Genomic DNA, 13002 nt, shown 5'->3' on the forward strand with positions numbered 1-13002 from the left:
GGTAGTATCTCTGATGTATACAGAACTGGATTTGCTGTCAATAGTTTGGTAGTATCTCTGATGTATACAGAACTGGATTTACTGTCAATAGTTTGGTAGTATCTCTGATGTATACAGAACTGGATTTACTGTCAATAGTTTGGTAGTATCTCTGATGTATACAGAACTGGATTTACTGTCAACAGTTTGGTAGTATCTCTGATGTATATAGAACTGGATTTACTGTCAATAGTTTGGTAGTATCTCTGATGTATATAGAACTGGATTTACTGTCAACAGTTTGGTAGTATCTCTGATGTATATAGAACTGGATTTACTGTCAATAGTTTGGTAGTATCTCTGATGTATATAGAACTGGATTTACTGTCAACAGTTTGGTAGTATCTCTGATGTATACAGAACTGGATTTACTGTCAACAGTTTGGTAGTATGTCTGATGTATATAGAACTGGATTTACTGTCAATAGTTTGGTAGTATCTCTGATGTATATAGAACTGGAGTTACTGTCAATAGTTTGGTAGTATCTCTGATGTATATAGAACTGGATTTACTGTCAACAGTTTGGTAGTATCTCTGATGTATATAAAACTGGATTTACTGTCAACAGTTTGGTAGTATCTCTGATGTATATAAAACTGGATTTACTGTCAACAGTTTCGTAGTCTCTCTGATGTATATAGAACTGGATTTACTGTCAATAGTTTGGTAGTATCTCTGATGTATATAGAACTGGATTTACTGTCAACAGTTTGGTAGTATCTCTGATGTATATAGAACTGGATTTACTGTCAACAGTTTGGTAGTATCTCTGATGTATATAGAACTGGATTTACTGTCAACAGTTTGGTAATATCTCTGATGTATATAGAACTGAATTTACTGTCAATAGTTTGGTAGTATCTCTGATGTATACAGAACTGGATTTATTATTAATAGTTTGGTAGTATCTCTGATGTATACAGAACTGGATTTACTGTCAACAGTTTGGTAGTATCTCTGATGTATACAGAACTGGATTTACTGTTAACAGTTTAATAGTATCTCTGATGTATATAGAACTGGATTTACTGTCAATAGTTTGGTAGTATCTCTGATGTATATAGAACTAGATTTACTGTCAATAGTTTGTTAGTATCTCTGATGTATATAGAACTAGATTTACTGTCAATAGTTTGGTAGTATCTCTGATGTATATAGAACTGGATTTACTGTCAATAGTTTGGTAGTATCTTTGATGTATATAGAACTGGATTTACTGTCAACAGTTTGGTAGTATCTCTGATGTATATAGAACTGGATTTACTGTCAATAGTTTGGTAGTATCTCTGATGTATATAGAACTGGATTTACTGTTTATAGTTTGGTAGTGTCTCTGATGTATATAGAACTGGATTTACTGTCAATAGTTTGGTAGTATCTCTGATGTATATAGAACTGGATTTACTGTCAATAGTTTGGTAGTATCTCTGATGTATATAGAAATGGATTTACTGTCAATAGTTTGGTAGTATCTCTGATGTATATAGAACTGGATTTACTGTCAACAGTTTGGTAGTATCTCTGATGTATATAGAACTGGATTTACTGTTAACAGTTTAATAGTATCTCTGATGTATATAGAACTGGATTTACTGTCAATAGTTTGGTAGTATCTCTGATGTATATAGAACTAGATTTACTGTCAATAGTTTGTTAGTATCTCTGATGTATATAGAACTAGATTTACTGTCAATAGTTTGGTAGTATCTCTGATGTATATAGAACTGGATTTACTGTCAATAGTTTGGTAGTATCTTTGATGTATATAGAACTGGATTTACTGTCAACAGTTTGGTAGTATCTCTGATGTATATAGAACTGGATTTACTGTCAATAGTTTGGTAGTATCTCTGATGTATATAGAACTGGATTTACTGTTTATAGTTTGGTAGTGTCTCTGATGTATATAGAACTGGATTTACTGTCAATAGTTTGGTAGTATCTCTGATGTATATAGAACTGGATTTACTGTCAATAGTTTGGTAGTATCTCTGATGTATATAGAAATGGATTTACTGTCAATAGTTTGGTAGTATCTCTGATGTATATAGAACTGGATTTACTGTCAACAGTTTGGTAGTATCTCTGATGTATATAGAACTGGATTTACTGTCAATAGTTTGGTAGTATCTCTGATGTATATAGAACTGGATTTACTGTCAATTGTTTGGTAGTATCTCTGATGTATATAGAACTGGATTTACTGTCAACAGTTTGGTAGTATCTCTGATGTATATAGAACTGGATTTATTGTCAACAGTTTGGTAGTATCTCTGATGTATATAGAACTGGATTTACTGTCAATAGTTTGGTAGTATCTCTGATGTATATAGAACTGGATTTACTGTCAACAGTTTGGTAGTATCTCTGATGTATATAGAACTGGATTTACTGTCAATTGTTTGGTAGTATCTCTGATGTATATAGAACTGGATTTACTGTCAACAGTTTGGTAGTATCTCTGATGTATATAGAACTGGATTTATTGTCAACAGTTTGGTAGTATCTCTGATGTATATAGAACTGGATTTACTGTCAATTGTTTGGTAGTATCTCTGATGTATATAGAACTGGATTTACTGTCAACAGTTTGGTAGTATCTCTGATGTATATAGAACTGGATTTATTGTCAACAGTTTGGTAGTATCTCTGATGTATATAGAACTGGATTTACTGTCAATAGTTTGGTAGTATCTCTGATGTATATAGAACTGGATTTACTGTCAACAGTTTGGTAGTATCTCTGATGTATATAGAACTGGATTTACTGTCAATAGTTTGGTAGTATCTCTGATGTATATAGAACTGGATTTACTGTCAACAGTTTGGTAGTATCTCTGATGTATACAGAACTGGATTTACTGTCAACAGTTTGGTAGTATCTCTGATGTATATAGAACTGGATTTACTGTCAATAGTTTGGTAGTATCTCTGATGTATATAGAACTGGATTTACTGTCAATAGTTTGGTAGTATCTCTGATGTATATAGAACTGGATTTACTGTCAACAGTTTGGTAGTATCTCTGATGTATATAGAACTGGATTTACTGTCAACAGTTTGGTAGTCTCTCTGATGTATATAGAACTGGATTTACTGTCAATAGTTTGGTAGTATCTCTGATGTATATAGAACTGGATTTACTGTCAATAGTTTGGTAGTATCTCTGATGTATATAGAACTGGATTTACTGTCAATAGTTTGGTAGTATCTCTGATGTATATAGAAATGGATTTACTGTCAATAGTTTGGTAGTATCTCTGATGTATATAGAACTGGATTTACTGTCAACAGTTTGGTAGTATCTCTGATGTATATAGAACTGGATTTACTGTCAATAGTTTGGTAGTATCTCTGATGTATATAGAACTGGATGTACTGTCAACAGTTTGGTAGTATCTCTGATGTATATAGAACTGGATTTATTGTCAATAGTTTGGTAGTATCTCTGATGTATATAGAACTGGATTTACTGTCAATAGTTTGGTAGTATCTCTGATGTATATAGAACTGGATTTACTGTCAACAGTTTGGTAGTATCTCTGATGTATATAGAACTGGATTTACTGTCAATAGTTTGGTAGTATCTCTGATGTATATAGAACTGGATTTACTGTCAACAGTTTGGTAGTATCTCTGATGTATACAGAACTGGATTTACTGTCAACAGTTTGGTAGTATCTCTGATGTATATAGAACTGGATTTACTGTCAATAGTTTGGTAGTATCTCTGATGTATATAGAACTGGATTTACTGTCAATAGTTTGGTAGTATCTCTGATGTATACAGAACTGGATTTACTGTCAATACTTTGGTAGTATCTCTGATGTATATAGAACTAGATTTACTGTTAATAGTTTGGTAGTATCTCTGATGTATACAGAACTGGATTTACTGTCAATAGTTTGGTAGTATCTCTGATGTATACAGAACTGGATTTACTGTCAATAGTTTGGTAGTATCTCTGATGTATACAGAACTGGATTTACTGTCAATAGTTTGGTAGTATCTCTGATGTATACAGAACTGGATTTACTGTCAACAGTTTGGTAGTATCTCTGATGTATATAGAACTGGATTTACTGTCAATAGTTTGGTAGTATCTCTGATGTATATAGAACTGGATTTACTGTCAACAGTTTGGTAGTATCTCTGATGTATATAGAACTGGATTTACTGTCAATAGTTTGGTAGTATCTCTGATGTATATAGAACTGGATTTACTGTCAACAGTTTGGTAGTATCTCTGATGTATACAGAACTGGATTTACTGTCAACAGTTTGGTAGTATCTCTGATGTATATAGAACTGGATTTACTGTCAATAGTTTGGTAGTATCTCTGATGTATATAGAACTGGATTTACTGTCAATAGTTTGGTAGTATCTCTGATGTATATAGAACTGGATTTACTGTCAACAGTTTGGTAGTATCTCTGATGTATATAGAACTGGATTTACTGTCAACAGTTTGGTAGTATCTCTGATGTATATAGAACTGGATTTACTGTCAACAGTTTGGTAGTCTCTCTGATGTATATAGAACTGGATTTACTGTCAATAGTTTGGTAGTATCTCTGATGTATATAGAACTGGATTTACTGTCAACAGTTTGGTAGTATCTCTGATGTATATAGAACTGGATTTACTGTCAACAGTTTGGTAGTATCTCTGATGTATATAGAACTGGATTTACTGTCAACAGTTTGGTAATATCTCTGATGTATATAGAACTGGATTTACTGTCAATAGTTTGTTAGTATCTTTGATGTATATAGAACTGGATTTACTGTCAACAGTTTGGTAGTATCTCTGATGTATATAGAACTGGATTTACTGTCAATAGTTTGGTAGTATCTCTGATGTATACAGAACTGTATTTATTATTAATAGTTTGGTAGTATCTCTGATGTATACAGAACTGGATTTACTGTCAACAGTTTGGTAGTATCTCTGATGTATACAGAACTGGATTTACTGTTAACAGTTTGGTAGTATCTCTGATGTATATAGAACTGGATTTACTGTCAATAGTTTGGTAGTATCTCTGATGTATATAGAACTAGATTTACTGTCAATAGTTTGTTAGTATCTCTGATGTATATAGAACTAGATTTACTGTCAATAGTTTGGTAGTATCTCTGATGTATATAGAACTGGATTTACTCTCAATAGTTTGGTAGTATCTTTGATGTATATAGAACTGGATTTACTGTCAACAGTTTGGTAGTATCTCTGATGTATATAGAACTGGATTTACTGTCAATAGTTTGGTAGTATCTCTGATGTATATAGAACTGGATTTACTGTCAATAGTTTGGTAGTGTCTCTGATGTATATAGAACTGAATTTACTGTCAATAGTTTGGTAGTATCTCTGATGTATATAGAACTGGATTTACTGTCAAGAGTTTGGTAGTATCTCTGATGTATATAGAAATGGATTTACTGTCAATAGTTTGGTAGTATCTCTGATGTTTATAGAACTGGATTTACTGTCAACAGTTTGGTAGTATCTCTGATGTATATAGAACTGGATTTACTGTCAATAGTTTGGTAGTATCTCTGATGTATATAGAACTGGATTTACTGTCAATAGTTTGTTAGTATCTTTGATGTATATAGAACTGGATTTACTGTCAATAGTTTGGTAGTATCTCTGATGTATATAGAACTGGATTTACTGTCAACAGTTTGGTAGTATCTCTGATGTATATAGAACTGGATTTACTGTCAACAGTTTGGTAGTATCTCTGATGTATATAGAACTGGATTTACTGTCAATAGTTTGGTAGTATCTCTGATGTATATAGAACTGATTTACTGTCAATAGTTTGGTAGTATCTCTGATGTATATAGAACTGGATTTACTGTCAACAGTTTGGTAGTATCTCTGATGTATATAGAACTGGATTTACTGTCAATAGTTTGGTAGTATCTCTGATGTATATAGAACTAGATTTAGTGTCAATAGTTTGGTAGTATCGTTGTTATGTGGAGAATTGATCCACTTTTCTTTTGATCTTTTTGTCTGTACACAACTGACTCGAGCTTCTGTTAATATTTCTCGTACAGAATTGGTTGAACTTATGCCAGTTTGATGTTTTGCTTGCATCCAAAACTGGATTAATCAGGTTCATCAAACCAATATTTCGATGGTGTGATAGCGGGAACCGCTTCTTACATTTTGGTATTCGTCCTCGAACGCGTAAAATGGATTTGATGACTCACATAATTTCAGAATATACATTTGTTTTCAAGATATTGTTACAGTCTACGAATGGTTTAATGTTATAAAGTTATTAATAACGCACTTTAATAGTTTCAGTGAAATTTTAGTTATAATGGTATTTTTATATAAGCCTTATATGTTCTGTTACACTGCACAACAAATTTTTGTTAAAAGTTTTGCTTCCTGAAAATTTTTTGCTAATTGTGACAGGTACCTGGTGGGTATGCACAAATATAGTTTTGCTTTTGCTTCATCACGTAGGAACTCTGAGAAATAAACAGTTCACTGTTTACCGGCAATAACGTATTTAATTGCGTTTATGTTTCTAATACGCTATTAAGTTCAACATAATTAAAAGTGTTTTGCTCCTGATTTTCGTTTGTATTCAATGTCCGGTACATCACGTTGCAGTGTCCAACAGTAGTCAGCAAGCATTGACAAATTCCAGTTGCCCTGATATTGTTTTTCCATTGTAGCAATATCCTGGTGAAACCTTTCACCGTGTTTGTCACTGACAGCACCGAGATTTGCGGGGAAGAAGTCCAAGTGTGAGTAGAGGAAATGAATCTCGAGTGACATGTTGCACTTCATTGTTTTGAATGCTTTGAGAAGTTTATCTACCATCTGAATGTAATGTGGGGCTCTGTAATTGCCAAAACAATTGTCAACAACGTCTTTGAAGGCTTTCCGGCCCAACTAACAAATCTTCGAACTCATAACATGTCTGATCTGAGGGCCAACAAAAATGCCCTCTTTGATCATGGCCTCAGTTATTCTTGGGAGCATCTGTTTTAAATAACCAAAACCTTCGCCTTCTTTGTTCAATGCTTTCACGAAATTCTTCATAAGTCCCAATTTTATGTGAAGAGGAAGCAAAAAATCTTTGCCGGGTCGACAAGCTGTTCATGCGCCACATTTTTCTGTCCTGGAACTAACTTTTTACGGAGTGGCCAACTTTGTCTAGAATAATGTGACTCTTTGGCACGACTGTCCCATCCACAGATGAAACAACAGTACTTTGTATAGCTGAGCTACAATCCCAGCAATGACTTTCAGATCACCACAGATATTCCAGTTGTACTTGCTGTACTGGGTGTGTTTCAGCAACATTTCCATGTTCTCCTAGATTTCTTTCATGTGTGCTGCATAGCAACAGGTATTGAAGGGTGAACGTTGTCATTAACATTGATGAATCAATAAAGAGACGCCACTCTTGCGGGTCATGGTCACGACCCAAAGCAGAGAACAGTCCTTCGATGTCAACAAAGAAACAGAGACTGTCAACTTGTTCAAAGAATTCGGTTGCATCATCTTGGCGGCTTCAAAAAACAGAAATTTTCGTACCTGGTGACAGCAAATACCATTACTGCAGTCTCAAACCCAGCAATTTGGCTTTTGCTTTTGACAGACCCAAATCTCTGACCAGATTGTTTAATTCTTACTGTGTTATGAGATGTGGATCGCCTGAGGAGCACGGTTCAAAATCCGGATCAATGTCACTGCCAGTTCCCTGCATTGCAGTTTCTTCATCTGGTTCGTCTAAGGTCCATTCCTCTGGTGGTTTCGGAATTGGAAGACTGTCATCATGTGGCACGGATCTCATTGCTAAAGGCAGATTATGGTATTCAATTGACTTTTGTTTTTGGCAGAGAAACCAGATATACTCTTCAAAAAAAAGAAACGCAAAAGGCAAAATATATGACAAATTGTTAACAAGTTTATTCCGGGTAGTTCTGTATGACATGTGTGAAACTTTGCACATTCACTGCTGAACATCCAAAGTCTGCAAAGGCGAAGTCCACGCTCATTAGGTGAAGTTTAACGTCACTCAACGTCAATAACGAGTATGCCCCCCGTGAGCATCAATAACTGCTTGGCATCTCCTGCCCATGGAAGCGATGAGATGACGAATCACATCCTGTGGAATGGCTGTCCACTCAGCCTGCAAAGCTGCTGCAAGCTGAGGTAGAGTCTGCGGTTGAGGTTGTAGCCGTCGCAGACGTCGGTCTAACTCGTCCCAAAGATGTTCGATGGGGTTTAAATCTGGTGATCTGGAGGGCCAGGGAAGAACGTTGATGTTGTGGTGTCTCAAGAAGACAGTGGTGAGTCGGGCTGTGTGAGGACGGGCGTTGTCATGTTGAAAAACGTCGTTGACGTTCACCATAATGGGTTGCACATGGGGCCTAAGAATCTCGTCGACGTATCGTTGAGCCGTAAGATTTGTTCGAATGTGCAAAAGGTCTGTTCTGGCATTGTAGGCGATGGCAGCCCACATCATGACGCTGCCACCACCAAATCTGTCAACATCCTGCACACAGTTTGCTCCAAAACGTTCACCTCGGCGACGGTAAACACGGGTCCTTCCATCCTGCCTACGAAGCATGAAACGTGATTCATCGCTGAACCAAACATGCCTCCATCGTCGATGAGGCCTACCCGATGTGCCCGAGTCCACTGCAGCCGTGCTTGACGATGTTGCTGGGTGAGGATGACGCCCCTGACTGGACGTCGAGGTCGGATTCTTGCATCTCGTAGACGGTTGCGTACGCTCTAATCGGAAATCCTACGCAGCCCTGGTATGGTTGAGGCAGTAGACGTCGCAGTGGTGGTCCTATCCCGTAGGTGACGTAACCGAATGTAGCGATCTTGTGCGGGCGTGGTCACACGAGGTCTGCCAGATCGTGGACGGTCACGAGTTGATCCATGTTGTTGGTGACGATTTCATAGCCTTGTGATGGTGCTTGGGTGGACATTCACAGCTGTGGCAACATCTGATCGAGATTCGCCTGCTTCCAAGCGACCAATGGCATTGTTGCGTTGTGCTTCAGTCAGTCTTGGCGTAACTGTATTGCGTGTCGGTGGCTTAATACTGAGCTATGGAAACCGAGAACCCGTCACTTTTATAGGGATTTTGCACATGTTGCACTTGCATAACATGCAGATCTCTCAAACAAATTTATTGGACACGCATGCTTTTTGGCGAAAAATCCGATGTTTTCCTCCGTTTTCAAAGTGCGCAACTTTTATTGTCATTTTGGTCTGCCAATCAGTGCCTTAACACGTGTAACATCACATACTCTGAGCTTGTAACGTTATTAGATATATTTCTCTTTAAAATAACAAAAATATTCCTTTTGCGTTTCTTGTTTTGAAGAGTATACATTAGTCAAACAGTACTAACAGTCTGTCAAATGGTCTTTCTGTTCTCGCCATATCATCGGGAGAGCAAGCGGCATTTTCTTTCGAGTGTCTCTGAGCCAAGTTCTCAAACAGACAGCACATGTCGCGCAACAAATGTGAGGCGCCCATTCCTAATCACCAATTTTACAGCCGAAGTACAGATGATATGCCTTCTTCACAAGAGCAGTCATTGAGCGTCTTTGATGAACAAGCGTATACTCGCCACAAATATAGCAGAATGTATTGCAGCTATTACGACATTGGCGAGACATGTTGACCGACACCAATCGTCCTGTAAAATATCTGTAACATCTAACTTACTTGTTACAGTGCTACTCAACCCCAGCATCCTATACAATCACTTTCCTAACACTAGAATTGCTAATGAAATCCAGACCGCAACTTTTTTTCTAAATTATTTATGCATAAGATTGCTTGTGGATCGATTACTACTATGTATGTTGATTATCAGGCAATGCTATATTCTGAAACAATACGTACACACTATAAGGTCTATATTAATCCAATGAGTAGCGTCTGTGTATGCAAGCCACTTTTATATCCTGCTGAGACAGTGTCAAGCTGGCTCCGGCATGTCCACGTATGTCCGGGCTGCATACTTCCACAGAACAGCTTCCAACCTGGCCTGATTTCATGCCTGGACATGCCTAGACTGCACAAAACATTGTTCATAGGTCTTTTGCAGAAACGAAAATTTTTGGACACAAATATAAGAAAAAACATGACAAAACTGAAGATTTTGATGAAACGTATATGATGGGCAAATTTGAATGTGATTTTCGTGATCAGCAGCCAAAAATCTACAAGAAACACCCAACAGTGTTCAAGAAGCAGACACTTTGTTGTGCAGTGTTATTTATAATAATATTTTAATATTACGTGTATTTCCATGTTTTTGTTTTCTTTGCACACTTCAAAATGTTTACTTTTTGTTGCAAACAACACATCTGAAGCTTTTATAGCAATTTCTATATCTATTTATAATCATACATATATCTTTGTGGGTTTGAAACACTAATTATCAAAATATCTTTTTCAGTTACATTTGTGTGTGTTTAACTTAACTTTAGCGTTAAAATCATACTGAAATAGTTGTTGAAGTTATGAGTGTATATTATGTACACAATATGTTGTCCAAATAGTTAGCGAACTCAGACTGAGTTCGAGGGTTCTTTGTTCATGGACCGTTATGGTAAAAACATGCTCCATAAATAGACCGAAGGTGCACTGATGTGTGACAGTCAAACCCCACTATGGACGACCAAAGACTAGACAGCTCTTGAAAAGCTTTGCATGATAATTTACAAAAACAAAACAAGAAGAGTTTGTTATATAGTCGTCATATAATATCTGTATTCATTTAGTCGTCATATAATATCTGTATTCATTTAGTCGTCATATGATATCTGTATTCATTTAGTCGTCATATAATATCTGTATTCATTTAGTCGTCATATGATATCTGTATTCACTTAGTCGTCATATAATATCTGTATTCACTTAGTCGTCATATAATATCTGTATTCATTTAGTCGTCATATAATATCTGTATTCATTTAGTCGTCATATAATATCTGTATTCATTTAGTCGTAATATGATATCTGTATTCATTTAGTCGTAATATGATATCTGTATTCATTTAGTCGTCATATAATATCTGTATTCATTTAGTCGTCATATGATATCTGTATTCATTTAGTCGTAATATGATATCTGTATTCATTTAGTCGTCATATAATATCTGTATTCACTTAGTCGTCATATAATATCTGTATTCATTTAGTCGTCATATAATATCTGTATTCATTTAGTCGTCATATAATGTCTGTATTCTGTGACGCTGTAGAGCAGACCTTATTAGAAACGTAAGGAAGGACGTCAAATGAAAAATTATTTATTATGGAGTTATATTACTTGTCGTGACGAGATGCTATATCAAGTTAAAATAACCCCAATAGGACAATATTTAGTCCATAGACCTAAAGCTTTAAATACTCGTTTCTATTTCCTCGTGATAGACACAGCAGATAGCCCAATGTGGCTTTGCTCTAAAACAAATTTTAAAAATTAACTTGAAAATACTTCATATGTCCGTAAACATGCATCCTATAGGTGAGAGGTTGAGCATATATATTAAAACAATTTTGGAGGCTCACCAGTCTATGTCGTCACGTCCAGTCATACTCCATCTAACGACCGTGCATCTTGACGTTAAGCCGTCGACTGTAGTTCTCATTTGCAAAAAGCTACGTCATAAATCTATCATGTTCAAAACACACCCATCCTCACCCGTGGATTTTCCAGAAACGATTTAGTGTACGAACAACTCTTTCATCAGATCAGTCGCACAGAGTTTTGTCCGGCAACTTGACCGTTCTGTCTTTGTCCGAATCTCATGAGTGCAAGTTCCCTTTTGCAACTGTGGGATAGGCGACATCGGAACAATGTCGTAGCCACTTGTGTGGACGTGACTTGTATTGCCTAACCAGTTGAGATGCTTTCATTGTAGCAGAGGATCTAGTAATTTTATCTCGTTGATAATTTATGTGTCCCGAAACCTCATCAAGTTTGGTTGTGCTTGTTCCAATGACTACACTTTGGTGATACTGAATAAATTGAAATCCCAAGTTAATGATTTTAGTTTGCTAACAATTTCATTGTTTTTCAAAACCTGATTGTGTAACTAGACTTCTGTAATAGCACATGATTAAAAAAACTGCTCCAGTACTTGATTCTTAGTCATTTGTTTCATAATGAAACTTCTTAGTCAAATAATTTCACTTTTGGAATTTTTTTGTGAAACATTGAATCCACTAACAATGCTTCTGAATGCATTTGTCGTAATGAAATGACTAGTCCAGCAGAGCTTGTGCATCTTAGCTTTTCTAAGTGATGACATACCATATATGTATCAAAAGTCCAAATTTACTGTTTCGTTATTATCAATTTATTATTAATTTTCCGTATTTTACGCTTGACTCGTAATCCGAGAATCGCGGGTTCGAATCTTTGTCACAACAAACACACAATTTGCAGAATATCTTGAATCAGCCTAGTTTTGTATTCCAGGAAATGTTCTAAGACTTCTGGCATAGCAACATAACTATTTTCTACACACGTATGTACAGGTTATACCTGTGTTTCAACATCACGTGGTTATGCTAATACGTGGTGAAAGTGAACTTGTGATTTTTGAGTTATTCAAATTGAAATAAGACAGGCTTACTGGTTCTTATGACCTTGAAGTTTGTTCACGTCTACATTTTGAAGTTCTAAATTTTAGTACTAATTTATAGTTGTACATGACATAACTACTCTTTTCGTATTTTCATTTAGGTATATTCAAGTACAGTTTTTCAAAGTTTTTCTACAGTACTTAACTGCTCTTGTGCAAAGTAGCTCGCGCGTGATTACATATTACCACATCATATCTGAATGTTAGTTGCCGCCCTTGTAAACTGTACGTAAAAAGACCACAATCCCCAAGCTTAGACGAAAGTTACATACCACAAATACTTATATTTACTTTA

The 13002-nt window shown here is 35.9% G+C and overlaps 1 protein-coding gene across 1 annotated transcript in view; it reads right to left on the reverse strand.

Annotated features, from left to right (window-relative positions):
* The window catches only part of LOC143233706 (peroxidase-like), a 107870-nt gene extending 94886 nt beyond the window's left edge, over positions 1-12984 (reverse strand). Inside the window, exon 1 of the mRNA XM_076470232.1 lies at positions 11629-12984. Coding sequence (XP_076326347.1) covers positions 11629-11708 — 80 coding nt within the window. The 5' untranslated portion in view covers positions 11709-12984. The remainder of the gene's footprint in view (positions 1-11628) is intronic.
* Between the last annotated feature and the right edge of the window lie 18 nt (positions 12985-13002).

This window comes from Tachypleus tridentatus, chromosome 12 (genome assembly GCF_004210375.1).
Source record: "Tachypleus tridentatus isolate NWPU-2018 chromosome 12, ASM421037v1, whole genome shotgun sequence".
Classification (NCBI taxonomy): Eukaryota; Metazoa; Arthropoda; class Merostomata; order Xiphosura; family Limulidae; genus Tachypleus; species Tachypleus tridentatus.